An 18762-nucleotide genomic window follows, 5' to 3' on the forward strand; every position below is an offset into this window, starting at 1 on the left:
ACTTAAATACTTATGAAATTCACCAGCTTAAATGCTGATCTACTCTTTCAAAATTACTTGTATGTCCCAGGAAATCAGTAATTTTAGGTATTCATTATGCTTTTGATGAAGGGATGCTGCGTCGCCAGTTTAATCTCGTATTTTGACATCATATTGTAATTGAGTTTTGAACATGTAACTTTTGACAAATGTAAACTTTCAATTATATATATGATGGTTGTATTGCTTTCTTTACTATGTATTCATTTGTTACGTTACCACATGAAGTCATCCGCCCCGAACGTTTCCGCCGTTCAGGTTTGGGGGTGTGACACAGTATCTTCAAATTTCCGAATGGCACACATCAAATTGTCTTTTATTACATCCTAGTACCGCTTAATAAACTTGAACGTTAGTCCGTCAGGACCCGGAGCCTTTACACCACCACAAGCCCAAGTGGCCTTTTTGACTTCATCGATCGTAAATGGGGCCTCAATACGAATAGCATCCATCATAGCAATAGATTTAAATCGGGAATTCACAAGTTTAGGTCTAGAAGCCCATCTTTCATTAAACTTGTTTTGAAAGAAATTGAACACCTCTTTTTTAATCTCCTCAACTTCGTTGCTCCATTTACCGTTTAAAATCAAACCATTGATATGATTCTTCCTGTTTTGATTGTTCACAACTCCATGGAAGAATGTTGAGTTTTCATCCCCATCCTTGGTCCACTAAGGTCCTCAGCAGCAAGTCTTTCAAGTTCGTGTATTCTCTTTATATAATTGCTCCTGTATTGTAACTCCTCATCCGATAACATTCTGGTTTCTGCCTCTTTCTCAATTTTCCTCACTGATTCTTCCAATGTTTCCTTTTCCTTTACTTCCTTGGTGTGTTCTAACTTACGCCATTGACGAATAGCTTCCTTCACATGTTTGAGTTTTGCAGCCAAAAACGCATCAGCCGGCCCATAACCCCTGAATTCAGACCATGCATTCACCACCACTTGATCAATGCCATCTACAAGTAGCCAAGAATTAAAGAATCTAAATGGTTTAGGACCAAAGTCCTTTCTACCTAAAGTGAGTGTAATAGGGCTGTGGTCAGATAGGTGCCTAGGATGAGCAGTTGCTATGAGATTAGGACAAGAGGACAGGAAATTAGGACATGCAAGGAACCTGTCAATTTTGCTTAATTTCACGTCTACACGACTCATATACATGAATCGTTCTCCACCCATGTTAAAATCTTGCACCCCAGCCTCATGAATGAACCTATTAAAATCTCGTGCACTAACCTCACAAAATTGGGAATTGAATCTTTCCTCTTTGCGCCTCACAACATTAAAGTCTCCAAATAGGAGCCAGTTCCCGGGCCAGCTCTGCATGATTTGTATCAGCTCCCTCCATAGTATTTTCTTCTCCTGTGGTGATTGAGGACCATATATGTTTGCTATAATCGTATTCCCCGCAATGCCATTCCAAGAACCAATGACTATTAAGAAATAACGACTCTTGATTACGTTTGATTTTCTAAATAGTCTTGAGTTCCAGATTGAGACTAAACCACTAGAACGTCCAGTGGAGTCCACCCCCTCGAAGTCCATCGCAGAGCCGTCCCAACATCCTTTCACATCAATATTGGTGTGGTTGGAGATTTGTGTCTCCTGTAATCCCATAAAGTTAATGTCATGTTGCATCTTTAATTTCCTTACCCATTTCACCTTGGCATCGATTCCAATGCCACGAACGTTGAGTGACATAAAATTCATTGGTCTTTTCTGTTGACACCAGCTTCGCCAATGACCGCATTGAGGATGCTGCAATCGCCATCAATTTGGTACCCTAGCTCTTCCCCAATTCTTGCAATTTTAGTTACTTCATCACCACACGAACTCTCTGTGCCCTCGACACCAGATAATTGTTTCGAGTTAAGGCTTTGATTAAGGTTTATAGTAGGCGCGTGAGTTTCTTGCGGAGGATTGGCGTTCAAAGTAGAATTCAGAGGAATTTGTGACGTGGAGTGGTTCAAGTAAGGTTCCCCGATTACATCATGGTGTCTTTTCCTTTTTTTACTAATTTGTCTGATTGAGGCTCCATTGTGCAATCAACATGAGACAAGATATTGGGCTGGAAATTTGGAAAAGGCCCAAAGCAACCTAGTGACACCAGTTTACTAATTGAACCAGACTCACTAGGCTCCGATACATGCACCTTGTCCTTTTTAGCATCAAATTTGAAAATTGGGAGGGGGCTTCACCGTTCATTGTTCATCGAATCCTAGGGTTATTATATGGAATTTCAACCGTCTTTGAAGAGTCCTCCACAATAATTTTGTCATCGTTTTCCACGAACATTGATGGCGACTTTATGTGTTCAGCAACCTTCGACTTGCCAACCGGTAGGATGTTCCGACCGGCGTTGTTACCAGAAGTGTCCGATTCCGGCGTTATCTCCCCTTCTTCCATATCTTCAGTTTGATTCGGACCTCCTATCCATGTATCAGAGATTCCATCGTCTTCATCGTCATCATCTTCCACCACTGTTTGTCCCTCCTCATCTTCATCATTGTTTGAGTAATCATCAACTCTATCGTAAGGAACAGGGTAAAACGGGGACCAGTCGTCGGTGTACTCCACAACTCCAATGCTGAATACTTCACCATTGGCATGTACGTTAGTCTGATCATTGATCCATTTCCTTTCAGAAGTTAACACTCCAACCTTACCCATGGAGCAATCTCTTTTGTTTCTAATTTCACTAAAGGGGGATATTACTCTTCCATAATTGCAAGAAATCTTTGAAAAGTTAGCTTCCCCCCATAGCTTATGCGGGAGACCAATAATCTTTAACCAAGCTACTCTTTCATATTGAAATTTATATTTATCCGCCACAGTTAACCATTTGAACCAGTCACTCCATCTGGTTTGATCTTCAAGAAACTCTTTTGCCAACGATGAACTGTCAAATTCCAAGGCTAATCTTAACCCGCCCAGATACTTCGTTTTTTCATATAACATCATTGAGGATGGCAAGTTTGCCATATGATCAATACTGTGAGCATCACCGATTAAGAATCTATTATTTAACCAGTTCCCCAGTTCAGTCTGAGAATCTAACTTGATCATCGGAGGTGAAGATGGGGGTGGAGGAGGCGGTGCCTGCGTATTGGTAGGATACTTCCCATGATTCCCTGAGATTACCTGTGCAAACGATCTTCCATCTCTGAACCTGAATTGTTTTTTGGGTACGTGACTCTGTGTTGCATTGCTCCTGACTCTGTTTCTTTATTGTGTTCTCTGGGTTTTCCTTGGATGTTTCGAGATGTTAACCTTTAGAATCTTCCCATGACATTGCATCCCTTGTAATCTCCTCTCCAGAACCTGTTCATCTTCCACGGCTTTAAATCTGACAAAGGCAAAATTCATCCTTCGCACGTCTTTCTTACCCCCCATGTATACATCTGTCACAGTTCCATATCTACCAAATAATTTCCACAGTTCCGGTTTCGTTGTCTCTTCTTGGAATCCCGCCACGAAGAACGTAGTCGTGCAGTTTACGTCGTTGTGGATGATTCTTGATTGACGCCTCCGTCCTACTTCTGTCCAATCACCTCCCTCGTCCATCTTCTCCTCAAAAGGGTTATTGAAATTATACGACAATTTTAGGTGGTGTTGAATATTGTAAGAAGAGCGTGATCTTACAAAGAGTTATCTAATCAAGATAAGTAGTTGTTAAAATAATCGCCAATCAACTAGTCAATTGATTGCATTGTAATAAATCAACCATAAATAATATGAGCATTTAAAATCTAACTGAAAATACTTTAAATCGATTTTTAAATTAAGTTCTTTATGTTTTTTTTTGTTTAATTGTAAATCAAGTTTAATTTAATTAAACAAAAAACCCCATTCTACTTTTATGTCTCTGGTTTAACTATTTGATTAGTTTTCTAAATTAAATCATATTCGTTTCCTTTGACACCTATATGATTACGCATGTTTGTTACATATTTCTTCAATTAGGGGCGGAACCACGAATTTTTGGTAGGGGTAGCACAATTTTTTTCTGGATAAAATATAAAGAGTGATACCAAATTAATCACAAAATACTCGTTTGTTATATAAAGAGTAATACCAAAGAGGTTCACGTACATTTATATTACTACTTGAATCAATTAGTCGATCAGCCACAAGTGAAAACAATTGTTCCTGTGATACTTTGGCTACATCGATGATCAAACTTAAGTTGTTTCTTAATGACAAAATGTTAACTACCAAAAATTGCAAACTTTGATCATCAAAGTATAGTTTTATCATATCCGACAGGATAATAACAAGCACACAATCCCAATCAACTAAACAGTTTTTTGGCTCCAACCTGTTGTAATCCCATCATTGAATATAACCAAACAAAGAAGTAAAATAGAAAAGTTCAAATGGCATGTCTCTTGTGATCAAACCTCACTATTCAAACATAACCCGGATAATTCAGCTAACTAACTTCAATTACTTTAATTTCCTATTACCCAAATAAAAAACAAAGCCATAGCATTAAACAGAAAATAAGGACAATGAGAGAAAAAAAATTCAAAGAAACTAAGCTACATGGAAACGTAAAAAACAAATCCATGACATTAAACACTACCATAGTCTCTTTAATACTCAAAATCGAAGAACAAGGATAAGATGAAATGTAAAGATTCTCAAAGTTCAAGTCAACTGAATTTATCTAGTATGTATAAGAACATTATGCATCAAAAAAGAAATAGAGTTTATATGGATGAAATTCAGATATTGCAAATAGTAATTGATGCTATATCGAACCACTGGACAGAAGCTAATAAAAGATTACATGAATATGTGATCACATATTAACATCCAAAAATTCGTTAAAAATCATTATGTAAGTTGTATTATTAAAATGTTTATTTGTATTGTTTTATATAACCTTATGTAGAATTAACATTTTTTAGATGACGATTTTCATATTAAGAACATGTAGAAAGTTTGAAGTTGAACTTCAAATGCTTGAGTGCTTCTTTCTCATACCGATCATTCAATATCCTTGACTTATTCTTAGCAATGTTTCATTTATACGTATACATGTCTGTACTCATTTCACGTCTTTCAGACATTTCACGTCTTAATATACAAAGACGTTTAGAGTTATTATGTTTCTAACAAGCGAACACATTAGTTAGACTTTATAATGTTTGCTCTCTCAAATTATGTCCTTAAGTAGTACATGCATTGCCCCTATTAATATGTAGCTATTAAAATATTAAATAACAATAGAAATTTAAGGATGTGTTAAAGCAGAAAAATATCAACATATGAGATATACATAGTAATTGAAACTAGAAACATCATATTTTCCCAATAATTTAAAATATCTATCTTGTTATTTGCTATACTTTTTTTTTAAAACGTTCTACACTAAAATAAACTTTACAAAAATATTCTACGTTTTATGAAATGACATGGTCATTTTGTATAACATAATGTTATTTCATAAAATATGATACTGTTTTTATTAAAAATTAAAATTTTATGAATTTTTTATAGTGTTGAGGATTATTTTTGAAATAGTTCAAAATTTGTAACTGTTATATTACAAGATAAATTATTATTATTTTGTATAACTCATGAAAGGTGGTAATCAGGTTACGATATATCTTCTATATGTGGTATTATTTGTGATTAACCTTTAAAATATTTTGCTATTTTTGTACATATATATTATTTATTGTAATTATTAGCATAACCCACAACATTAAGCGCATAGATGACCTATGGGAATAAGCCATGTTCCTTGTGCAATGTGTGGTTGGAGAAGAAGGTGTAAAATAGAATTATAAAGGGCAATGTTGGAAAAACACAATAAATAATGATGAAAAAGGTAAAGGCAATAAAACGAGAACTTTCCAGAAATGAGCAATCCAAGAGTACGGGAACAGCTCTACAATTTCTATGTTTCCTCCTTCCAATAAAATAATAACCTCCCTCGTTACCACTATTTTTTTTCCTCACTTTCGCTTATTGGAGAGTGACTACTACGCTTTTTGCATCTATCTATATCAAATATTATTAGGATATAAATTATGAAAATCACGGTGGATATTTAAAATTAGAGAAATTAAATATCTTCCTATCTTTTGATTCTATCGATCCTCTTATTCATTTAAATGATGACATCTGTTATATTAATATCCTAAAATATCATTAAATCTCATTAAATAAACATTAAATGTTACACATATCACCATTTCATTGGATATGATTATATGTAGAAACAAAAAGTAGGAGGATATTTAATTTCTCTTCAAATTATTTCTATGTAGATAAAAATATAAATAAAGGAAAGTGATTCGTAAATAATAGTTTTTTGTCATACACAACAATAAATTTATTATATAGTTGTACGATACAACATTATAAAACACCAATTGTTATGTATGGAAAAAAATTGTTGTGTACAAATCAATTTTCATAAATAAAGAAGATAGTTAAGAGAATATATCCATAATTATTTAGAATACATTAAAAACTAGAGATTTAGTAGGATTTTTAAATGATAGATACAATATATTTCGAAATGTTATTACTATAAAAAAAATTATTTTTAAGATTTTGAATCGAAGTTGATTTATTACAAAAAAAAAAAAACAATAAGAAATTATAGAAATCGCCAAAAAATACCACGGGTCAAAAATGCAAGCTAAAAAATAGACATTTGACACTTTATATATATATATATATATATATATATATATATATATATATATATATATATATATATATATATATATATATATATAAAATAAGGCTCATGCGACAAAACAAATAATTTACGAAAACACAAAAACAAAGAAAACCTATAAGATTGTGTCACCTCAACCTTATATTTTGAACAATAATCAATCCAAAATTTGAACTATGTGATGATAATCGATAGTACATAAGAAATTGTTTCATATTAACAAAACATGTTTTTAACTTTTTCATTATGACAACTTGAATTTAAAAATGGTTAAAGACGTGAAAAAAAAAAGAACTCTATTGTTAACACCATATTTAAATCTATTTTACCATCACACCCTCCCATGTAAACTTATTATTTTGCTAATAAATTTAATTTCTAAAGTACACGTGTTTGATTTTTATAAGATAAAATTTGTTTTTGTATTTTCGAAAAATATTTATGTTTTCGTGTGAACATACTTGTGTTTTTGTGTTTATATATATATATATATATATATATATATATATATATATATATATATATATATATATATATATATATACATATATATATATATATATATATATATATATATATATATATATATATATATATATATATATATATATATATATATGGTGAGGTTCAATATAAAATCATTATTAACAAAGAACCAAACAACTAATCTTGGGTGTCGGAAATCATAATGATCAAATACCAAAGGAATGAATGTACATTTGTACATTGGACATGCGTACACTGGATTATACCAAAAAACTCATATATTTACAAAAAAAAATCCACCTTTTTATCTGTTTAATTTTTACGCCATGTTTTTTGTCGAAAAAGAAAAAAACGAATATACCGTTGTTTACGATTTTTCGTCATCTTTTCATTGAAATCCATGTTGATATATAAAAAATACTTTTTTTTTTTTTCGAAAAAACCCATTTCGTTTTGTTGTTTTTTTTTTCAATATTTAAGTTTATTTTTATCCAAAAAAACTTACTATATCAAAAATCTCATTTTTTTGTCCTTTATTGTTGGGTTATGAGTGTTGCGTCTTGGGCTCGTTTCTTGTTAGCCCAGTTTTATAACCGATTTAGGCTTATCCAACCGTGTATTATTTTATTTTAGGGTTTTAGTATTTAAGGTGCATGCATGCAGCCTTAGTCATTAACGCTTTTATTATTCTCATCATAGTATTGTAAACCCTAGCTCGCCTCTACAGTGGAAGTTCTTAATCGAGCTCTACTAAGGCGTGACTACGTTTGAATCATAAGCATTACATTGATTCTATCTTGTGTTCATAGTTTTGTTTGATTTAGTTGTTTGTTCTTCATTGATCTACCTGTGAAAGATCTAGATGATCTAGAGATTATATCTCATCAATTGGTATCAGAGCAGGAGGCTGTGTAATTTGTACACATCTCTTCTGTTGAAGAAGCTATTAGGGTTTTCCGCATTGGTTAATATTAATTGAGCCGTCATTCCTCATTGGCGTATCTCATTAATTGTTGATCTTTCCCTAACAATAAATTACAAGTCTGATCTTAAACAGGTTATCTATCAAACATCATCACAATATCTATGGATGATTCACAATCAAATCCAATTAATATCTCCAATAGTATTGGATCGACAACAAGGATTCCAATCTTGTATACCCAGGATTATGAAGTCTGGACGCATCACTTCGAAGATTATGTAATTGGTTCAGAAGATAATGGGTATTTGATTTGGGAAGCAATCACAGTTGGTCCGTTTGGTCACTCAAGCACTTCAAAAATTGTCAAAACTCAAAAGGAGTACAATAAGCTTGTGAATGATGTCAAAGACATTCCTCAAGACGAGAAAGAGAAGTTTCAGTGCAACATTAAAGCTTTAACAATGATTAGGTTTGCTTTACAATCGGACACATTTCGATTTGTTGAGTATTTGAGATATTGAAACTGATATGACATATTTGGTTATTTAGGGAAGCCTTTTTAGGGTTAATCATTTTATGATTCCCTACGGTGCCTTTGCAGTAGAAGTTCTTAATCGAGCTCTGCTAAGGCATTGGTTTTATATTAGGCATTTATTTTATATTTATGGTAGATATTTATTGTTCCCTATAAATAATCATTAGGTTTACTTTTGGAAAAAGGCATTTTACGAGATTAGGGTTTTTCTCTGTACGTTCATGAGATAATCAATATACAAAAACCCTTTTATCATATTACTTGCATATTATGGTGATTGATTCTTGATTGTTCATGATATTCCGCATTCGTCATCTCGGATTTATTCCTAACAAGTGGTATCAAAGCGGGTTCTTGTAGATCTCAGCGATTTTGCAAGAATCGGTCTTGTTTATGGCGATATTGAATCATGAATCTCACCTTGTTCTTCAAGTTTTGTAAGTTTTCTGAAAAAAAAAAGTCCATTTCTCGTTTTTTGTTGAAAATCTTGTTCAGATCTGTTTTCTTCAACTCAATATTTCATCTGATTTGTTCTTGAATCGTGTTCTGGAAGAGAGTTAGAAGAAAATTTTGTGTTTGTTTGAATTTTCGTGTTCAGATCTACTTTATCTCTCTAAAATCCATCTCAGATCTGTTTTCTCTCACTAAAAACCCTTTTAGATCCGTTTTTCTCTCTCTAGAATTCTCATCAGATCTACTTTCTCTCTTTTCAAGTTTTCTTTCTTGTTGAAGATTAAATGGCGGATTATAAGGTGTTAAAAGAAATTAAGAGACTAGGATTAAAAGTTACAGATCCAAAGTTTCGTCTTAAAGAAGGATATTTGTTTTGGGATGTTCCTGAACAATCTATGTTGAAGAATGCCATTGAGATGTATAATCTCTATGTTGATGAGAAGATTGGTGATTTTACACAGATCTCTAGTGGTGGATTAAAAAGTAATTGTGTAGAGCAAGATAAAGATTTGTTAAAACAATTTATCATTATCAAAGAATACTTACTTTTGAAGCATATAGAACAGAATTCAGAGAAAGAAAGAAAAGAAAAAGAAGATGTTCTTGATGTTCTTGAAGAAGTTCATGATGATCTTCAAGTTTCTGAAGAAAAAGCAACTCCAGATGTTCTTGCTGAGGGGGAGTCAAGTGTTTCAAGTTTTTCAAAAGCTTCACAATCTGAATCTAGTTGTTCTGAAGAAGAATCTCAAAGTATATCTCCGGAAATCGTGGAAGTGAAGGAGTTTTGTTCTATTGGAACAACTACAGATGATCAGATTTAGAAAGATGAAAAGGTTGTTCAGATCAGAAATTTGTTTCTGAAGCCTAGAAATCAGAAAAGAAGAAAGAAGAAGAGAAAGAATAAGAGTAAAATGAATAAAGTTTGGATGCCCAAGGTACAAGTACCCAATGCTTGTGAAAAAGTTCAAAAAGTTGAAGTCAAGAATGTTCAAAAGAAATTCTGTTCACACTATCCTTCAGATGAATATGGTAAAAGTTGGAGAAAAGAGAAAAGAGTATTTGGTTGGTTCAATGAAGTTTTTGGAAATTTTTGTTTTCCAACTAAGAAGCGGGTATTATTTTCAGAGGATGATAGATTTTCTTCAAATAAGTGGGTGTGCAAGAAACGAACTTCAAAGTTGAACATTAAATGGGTTCCAAAAGTCCCATAAAAAGTTTTGTCCTTTATAAAAAAAAACACGAAAATGGGGACAAAATCTGGTGAATATTGGGTCAAAGATATGCAATCTTGTTGAAGAAATCAATTTTATTGATCTTTTAATTGTTGGAAATACCAAAAGACTGAAAAAGGTGAAAAAGTAGGTGAAAAGTGACATTTTCTGCAAAAAGAAAGTTGTCATCTGACATCTTTCAGCAAAAAGTGTACAGGCTGACAGTTCTTTGCAATCAGGAGGGTCAAATTTTCATTTATGCAGATATTGGAGTTAAATTCGGGGTTATTGACAAAAATTGTTAAGTTTCGGTGTTAAGGGCGAAATTAGGCATGTTATTAAAATTCAAGGAATGTTTTCCGGGCATTTGGCCATTTAATTGTATCTCGTTCCTGTGTTTACTTCTTGAAACGGAGATAACGAACAGAGTATCAGCCAAAAATAATGAAGCGAATGTCAGGCAGCAAAAGTCATAGAAGCGAACCCATCAATCAAATTGGAATTGAAGCAAAACTCCCGATTAAGAACCGAACCCGAATCTACTGTTCATCGGCGAACATTTGGTTTATTTTGGTTTGGGTATGTATTTGAAGCGAAAGTCAGATTGAGAACCGATCTCAAGACATAGAAGCGAACCTCACGAAACTGAATCTACTGTTCACAAGCGAACGTTCGGTTGATTTCGCTTCGGTTGTGTTATCAAGGGAACGAACCTGCAATTGAAATTGAAGCGAACCTGCTTTCGGTCCTTAATTAGCTTTCGGTCCTTAATCTGGTCTCGGTACTTGATTCACTTTCGGTTCATGAACGATTGGTTGTGGAATTGAAATCTGGCTCGCTGTGCTATGGATCTTGGAAACGTGGCTTATGTCAAAACCGGTTGTGTCATTGATAAAGCGAACCTGCAACTGTATTTGAAGAAGCGAACCTGAGTTTTGCTTTCGGTTCAATGAAGGAGTCGCTTCACAGTCGACATTGAAGAATTCGCTCCTGTTACTCAAATCTAGATTGGAAAATCGGTTGTACGAATTGAAATTGAAGTACTAGCGTTCATGTTCTAGGCTCGATCGGGAGTTCAATTCAAAATCGGAGGTTTAAAAATCAGATTTTTGGGTCCTGTGACGTATAATTGTCGATCAGATGGTCAAAATTGAGAAAGTCAAAATTGGAATTACTGATCCGTGAACGATGCTATCCTCTATGAGTGCAATCGAATGCGTAGACTGAATCGATTTTCTGTGATTATCTGAGTCTCAGTTATTTATTGTGATTTTGAGTTTGATCGGGATTAATGTGAAAACAGATTCGTTGTCGCTAATGTGAGGTTGGGAACAAACAGGTCTGTTGTTTGAATTAGCTTGGATTTGCAATTCACATCCTGGATTCGTGTTATATCGGTGTTGACGGAACGAACGCGTTGATTGTGGATTCCGGAATTTTGATAAAAGCGAGAAATCGTTTTATCTCGTCTAAACGGGGAAGACGACTCATGTTACAATCTTAGTCCTTGAAACTTCAGCCTTTTTATAGTTTCGGTCCCCTAAGTTTGAACAAATGGGTAGTTTCCATATACTTTCTAGACTCAAAGGGAGTCAAAAGCGTGTTTCTTATGAAGAAGTTGACTCCATTTACAGTTTCTTCCCCCGGAAGTTATAAAGATTTGCTGCATTAACCTCATTTCTAAATTCTTTAAAAATCCATGGTTTTAACCATTGGAATTTTTGGATCTTGACAGTTTCTACCCTAGATTCTTTGTTCTTTCAATTTCTTGGGATTTTACCATTTTAACCCCTTCTTTCCAAAATATTTTCATTTCTTATCCTTTTCTTTGGTCTTATTCTTTTCAAACCCTTCTAAAATGATTGCTTCTTATTCTATTCTTTTGTCTAAATTTAAATATCGGAAAATACAAAATTATTTTTTGTTATTTTTCGGTTTTAATTTTTTGAAGATTGGGTTTATTCTAAAAGAATTTGTTTCATCATATCTGACGGGTTTTAAAGATTGTTGGTGATTCTTCATAACTTTCCGGATTCTCTCCATGGTATTTGTTGAAGATTCAAGGGGGGAGTGATGATTATTCAAGGGGGAGTTCGTATTTGGAAGATTATTTCTAATTCTCTCGCTTTGAAGACCACATGTACTGATGATTCTCACAATTTAGGGGGAGAAATGCCAAGAAGATCGAAAATCATGATCTTCATCAGTTTCAACATCTAGGGGGAGATTGTTGAGTATTTGAGATATTGAAACTGATATGGCATATTTGGTTATTTAGGGAAGCCTTTTTAGGGTTAATCATTTTATGATTCCCTACGGTGCCTTTACAGTAGAAGTTCTTAATCGAGCTCTGCTAAGGCATTGGTTTTATATTAGGCATTTATTTTATATTTATGGTAGATATTTATTGTTCCCTATAAATAATCATTAGGTTTACTTTTGGAAAAAGGCTTTTTACGAGATTAGGGTTTTTCTCTGTACGTTCATGAGATAATCAATATACAAAAACCCTTTTATTAGATTACTTGCATATTATGGTGATTGATTCTTGATTGTTCATGATATTCCGCATTCGTCATCTCAGATTTATTCCTAACACGATTGGTGAGTTCATGCGCTACAACGAAGGAGATATGGGATAGGCTAAAGGAATTATAATCTACTGATGAAGATCCGGACCATTCGATTCAAACTCTATTACTCTCTGAATTTGGTGATTTCAAACAGAAGCCAGAAGACAAACTTATTCAGGCTTTTGTTCGATTCAATCATCTTCTTAGTAAGATGATAAAGCATGGGATTGAAAGGAAAGTTATTGAGCATAAGGTTACCTTCATGAATGGTCTTAGACCAGAATGGATGGCAGTTGTATCAACAGTGAAGGCGCACGAACAATTCAAATCGTATTCTCTGGCGAAGCTGGTGGGAATTCTGAAGTCCCATGAAAATGTTGTGTCAAAGGAAACGAATGTGGTTTCCAGCTTGGGTTCGTTAGCTCTAATTTCCAAGGGAAAAAGTACAGTTGAAGAAAAAGAAGAATTAGATCTTGCTGACTATGATCTAACTAGTGAAGAATATGTTTTGACGGTTTCCATTCCGATAAAGTTTATGAAGAGGAAGTTCCCCGTGAACAAGAACCAAAACTGGCAGGGAAGTTATAGTTCCGAAAAGGTGAAGGAGGAACCGAAGATGGGTTCTAAGACTGAAGAATCTAAGAAGGAAACGAAGATTGGTGGCAACTCAGGTTTTGATTGCCATTATTGTGGAGGCAAGAATCATTTTGCCAAAGATTGCATGCTGAAGAAGACGTCGGAAAGAGTTGATGAAGACGATGAGGAAGCAAACCTCCTGAGACGATTGGAGGAGATCAAGAAAAAGAAATCAACAACTAATAATAACACCATGAATGCTTTAATTTTGCAGGGTATCAGTGTTGATGGTGAGTTTGGTGGAGTTCAGGTGTGGTCCACAGATTCAGAGGACGAAGAAGTTAGAAAGCCCACTCATGGCAAGGCTTTGCTGGTGAAAGAAGAAGAGGTGGAGGGAAGATGTTTGATGGTGATGGATGGTGTGTCACAGATGCGAGGATACACAACAGATGGTGGACTGGATGACGAGAAGGAGCGAGAGGACAGATGTTTCGCTGCGAAACCTGTCAGTGCACAGATCAGCGAATGTGATGAGTTGATCAAGAAGGTACAAAATATTCTCATTTCTCTGAAAATACCTATTACTAACTATGAAAAGGAACTAAATGGATTAAAATCTAAATTTTCTAGTTTAAGTAGTAGTCTTACCCAAAATCGTGTCACAAACTCTAACCTGACTGATCAAATTAGCAGGGTATCGTCGAAGAGTGAGGAGAAGAGAATCTGGATTGAGCAAAAGGAGAAGGAATTAATTATGTCTAGGGATGAGTCAATCTATTTGAAACAAGACAATCTTAAGCTTTTAAAACAATGAAATGTTTTTTGTTTGATTGCTAAGATATTATATTTTAATATCACTCAGTTACATCTCGATTGTGAAATAGGAAAGAAGATACATCGCATGATTTTACCCTTCCTTGAGTTAAAGGAGGATGAAGTTGATGCCGAAGCTTACAACTGTGAAAATGTTGTATCTTCTGATCAAATATCTCCTGCCTAGAAAATTGGTCTCGATAAAATAGAGTCCTACATAAAGTCAAAAGACCATAAGGACATGCTCAAAAATCTATTGGATGAAAACGACAAACTAAAACTAAGAACTGAAACTGTACCGAAATTTGATTCATTGAATGCCAAGTTAAGTTCAGAAAATAAAATTGATGTTGAAAATGCATCTGAACTTAATGAAGACGATGACATGAGTGAAATCTCTGTAGAGGTTGAGGTGGATTGTTCTGAATTTGTCAAGAGCAAACCCGAAACAAATAAAATTCTCATTTCTGAAATCTCTGTTGAGTTCACTCACTCATCAATAGACAAGACTAAATTCCTCAAAGCAAAAGCTGTTGAAGGAGTCACAACACAACCAACAATCGAACTAACAACATTGGTAGAAGAAGATAATGCTAATGGGTGTGATGAGATTTTTTTAGTTAGCACCGATTGATAACGCCGATGAAACAGAAGGTGTTTCTCAGAAAACATCATGGAGAGTGAAGAGTAGGTATGTGGCAAAACCACTTAATGAACGTATGCGATATGATGTACCAAGCACAAGTGGTACCAAAACATCTTCAGGCGAACCAGTCATAGCATCTAGTGAGACATGTTCTTTAAGGAGCGAAAGTCATGCTCAAGTACCGAAAAAAAAAGGCCAACATTCACAAAAATCCAGAACAAGTGGCAGAACGAAAGCACCAACGTAACCTCAGATACAAGAAGAATCTCACAGAAAGAAAACAATTTTGGCGATCCCAAAATCCTCATTACATTAGGTATAAAAAGACAAATAAGTCACAAGGAGAACCAAGAGCCAATTCCAACGAAAACAATTTTGTCAAGAGCAAACCCGAAACAAATAAAAATCTCATTTCTGAAATCTCTGTTGAGTTCACTCGCTCATCAATAGACAAGACTAAATTCCTCAAAGCAAAAGTTGTTGAAGGAGTCACACCACAACCGACAGCCGAAATAACAACATTGGTAGAAGAAGATAATGCTAATGGGTGTGATGAGTTTTTTTAGTCAACGCCGATTGATAACATCGATGAAACAGAAGGTGTTTATCAGAAAACATCATGGAGAGTGAAGATTAGGTATGTGGTAGAATCACTTAATGAACCTACGTGATATGATGTATAAAGCACAAGTGGTACCAAAACATCTTTAGGCGAACCAGTCATGGAATCTAGTGATACATGTTCTTTAAGGAGAGAAAGTCATGCTCAAGTACCGAAAAAAAGGCCAACATTCACAAAAATCCAAAACAAGTGGCAGAACGAAAGTGCCAACGTAACCTGAGATACAACAAGAATCTCACAGAAAGAAAACAATTTTGGCGATCCCAGAATCCTCATTATGTTAGGTATAAAATGAGAAATAAGTCACAAGGAGAACCAAGAGCCAATTCCACTTCACGAATGCAGTCTTGTAAGGTCAAACCTTGAAATATGATAATGTTTAAAACAGACTCAGCGTCAGCATATGTCTCAGCGTCAGCACCAACGTATCAGCAGCTCAGTTTGTAATAGTTTAGTTTATTCAGTGCATTGTAACAAATCTTGTATTTATCCTGTTTCCTTAGTTATCCTAATTATTTAGGTAGCGTATCCCTGAATTGTAGGGATTATCTAGAATAGCAGTATATATTATCTTGTACAGGTTTGTGAATGGACACGCCTTTTCACAAACCCTAATTGTCGCTTTGTGCACACGATAATCTCTTTGTGAGATTATCTTTCTTAGTGAAAGTTTTTCTTCGTGAATTTCTCTTGTTCTTATTCATAGTCATTGTTTGATATTTCGATTGATCTAAAGGCCTCTTCAATTGGTATCAGAACAGGTTTCTTTTATCAAACAAATGGCTTCATCTTCTTCTTCATCAAACTCGTCAAATCATCCTTCTGCTAAAATCCCTCCTTTCGATGAAACTAACTTTGCTATGTGGAAAATAAAGGCTCTGTATGCCTTGGAGTCTGTTGATGAAGACATGCTAGACATCGTTGAAAAAGGTCCCTATGTTCCGATGTATCAGCCTCTTAAAAACAATGTTCCTGATGGCACTATGAAGAAAACTCCAAAAGAAAACTAGACGGCAGACGACAAGAGAAAACATGGTTTGGATGTTCGTGCTCGTGCCGCTATCAGCTACTCATTGCCATACAACATCTTTGGGCTGGTTCAAAATTGCATCTCAGCAAAAGAGATGATGGATACGCTGACTGTATCTTTTGAAGGAAATGAAGAAGTCAAGGCTACTCAAATAAATGATCTTAACCGACGGTATGAACATTTTTTTGCTAAGAAAGGTGAAACCTTGACTCAAACTTTTAACAGATTTAATACTCTTGTTAACGATCTTCGGAGACTAGATCAGTTGAAGCATAGAACTGTTCTAGTGCAAAAGTTTTTGGATTCTCTAGGTGCAGGTTGGGAGAATCATGTTGATGTGCTGAAAAGCAGTGAGAAGATCAACTCTATGGACTTACAAAGTCTCTATGGAAATCTTCGATACTATGAAGAATCTAAGCTTCAAAGAAAGTAACTGATGAAGGATTCTCAGTGTGAATCTTCTGTAGCCCTGTTCTCCAACAAAAAGCTTGTGGCAGACTCAGACACTGAAAGTGATTCAGACACTGATTCATCTAAAACAGACACTGATAATCTTGAAAAGGTTGTAGCTAGTGCAGCCTTGATTGTGAAGACCTTTGAAAAATCAGGTCGAAACTTCTCAAAGTTTCAAAAGAAGATTGGTGGAAAGTTCTCAAAAGGGTCAGGAGCTGATAAAAGGCATGGTGCTGATAAGAAAGAGAAGGCTCAGTGCTTTAACTGTGGGAGCACTGATCATTTTGCAAAGGATTGTAAACAAAAGAAACAAGGCACAGATGAATACTGGAAGCAGAAATACAACAAGCTGATTGAGAAGCTGAAAGCTGAAAATTTGGAACATAAAGTGCTTGTGGCTGAAGAAGAAAAATGGAAAACTGATGAAGAGTCATCAGATGATGAAGTCAAGTGTCTCATGGTCAAAATAGAGGACCCGGATATTCCCGATAAAGACAAAAGTACTTTTGACACTGATATGTCTGATGCTGAAAATTCCAGGAAGCACAACATTGACTCTTCTTCAATGTACCAGGTTAAAAACTTTGTTTCCTATTCAATGAATGAAAAAATCAAAATGTTTGAGTATTTGGGTGTCATTAATTCTAAGAAGAATCAAACCATAAGAAATTTGCAAAATCAAATTGATCTTCTTGAAACTGATATATCCATAAAAAATTGCATTATTGAGTCCACTCAGGAAAATCTTAGAGTTACTAGTTTGTCAAATTCATCCTTGTCTGCTGAAATTGACGATGTTAAAAGTCTTTTGATCAAAGAACAAACTGTGCTTCAAACTTGGGCAAAATCTCATAAGAATGCCAATTATATTATTTCAGCTCAAACTCCACATTCCTGTGAAAAAAATTCTTGGGGGTAATTTTGCAGAAGCTGAAAAAGTTTTTAAATCACAAGAAAAGGAATCTGAGGTCTATTCCATGAATGAGATGAAAAATAATTTCAAAAATAAGTTTGTCAGTAACTCTTTTATTAATCAAAGTTTAATTGATGAATATTATACTATTAATTATGATGGTATCACTGAGTGTAATGTTGAAATTACCGGAATTGATCCTACCTCTTATCCTGCGCATCTTGTTAGACCAACCCCTCTAACTGAGAATATTATTGCTTTTCCTATCTCTAATGGAGTGTTTCATGCTGTTCATGAACAACTCAAGCACTTCCCTGATTGCAATCCATCTGTGAATGAGTCAAAATCAAATACTGATAGTTCATCTCCTAACACTGATCAAATTCCTTCTGACACTGAACTTAGTCGTGACTCAGTGATAAACAAAAGGACTCAAAGCTCTATTGGTGAATCTTACATATCAAAATGTGTTAAATCAAAAAATTTGCTCACCAAGAAGAACTTTGGAACTAGAGTTTGTTACAGATGTGGTGATTCCTCTCACAAGATCAGTGAATGTTCTTTTGATAAATCATCCTCAAGAGCTGAAAATATTAAAGTTAGGAATGAAAAATGGACTCTTAAGTCAAACTCTTTAAACTGTCTTCCTAAGGAGTGTTATAATTTATTATCAAATAACTTTGTGAATGACCCATCTTCGAATGGGTCAGTGTGTTCTAACTAGTTTCTCAGCACTGCAGGGTCAGGAGCATCTTTGGTACTTAGACAGTGGTTGCTCAAGGCATATGA

General features: G+C 34.6%; 1 protein-coding gene across 1 annotated transcript; it reads right to left on the reverse strand.

Annotated features, from left to right (window-relative positions):
• Window positions 1-661: 661 nt before the first annotated feature.
• On the reverse strand, window positions 662-1747 carry LOC145099673 (uncharacterized). Its single transcript, XM_079037206.1, has one exon. The coding sequence runs from the start codon at window positions 1745-1747 to the stop codon at window positions 662-664; it is 1086 nt and encodes a 361-aa protein (XP_078893332.1).
• Between the last annotated feature and the right edge of the window lie 17015 nt (window positions 1748-18762).

The sequence above is a fragment of the Lactuca serriola genome, chromosome 4 (assembly GCF_051521515.1).
Source record: "Lactuca serriola cultivar US96UC23 chromosome 4, Lser_US96UC23_V15, whole genome shotgun sequence".
NCBI classification, from domain to species: domain Eukaryota; kingdom Viridiplantae; phylum Streptophyta; class Magnoliopsida; order Asterales; family Asteraceae; genus Lactuca; species Lactuca serriola.

Bases quoted from the DNA above. Each gene is read 5' to 3' on its own strand.
- LOC145099673 (XM_079037206.1), bottom strand. From the start codon at position 1,747: ATGAATTTTATGTCACTCAACGTTCGTGGCATTGGAATCGATGCCAAG.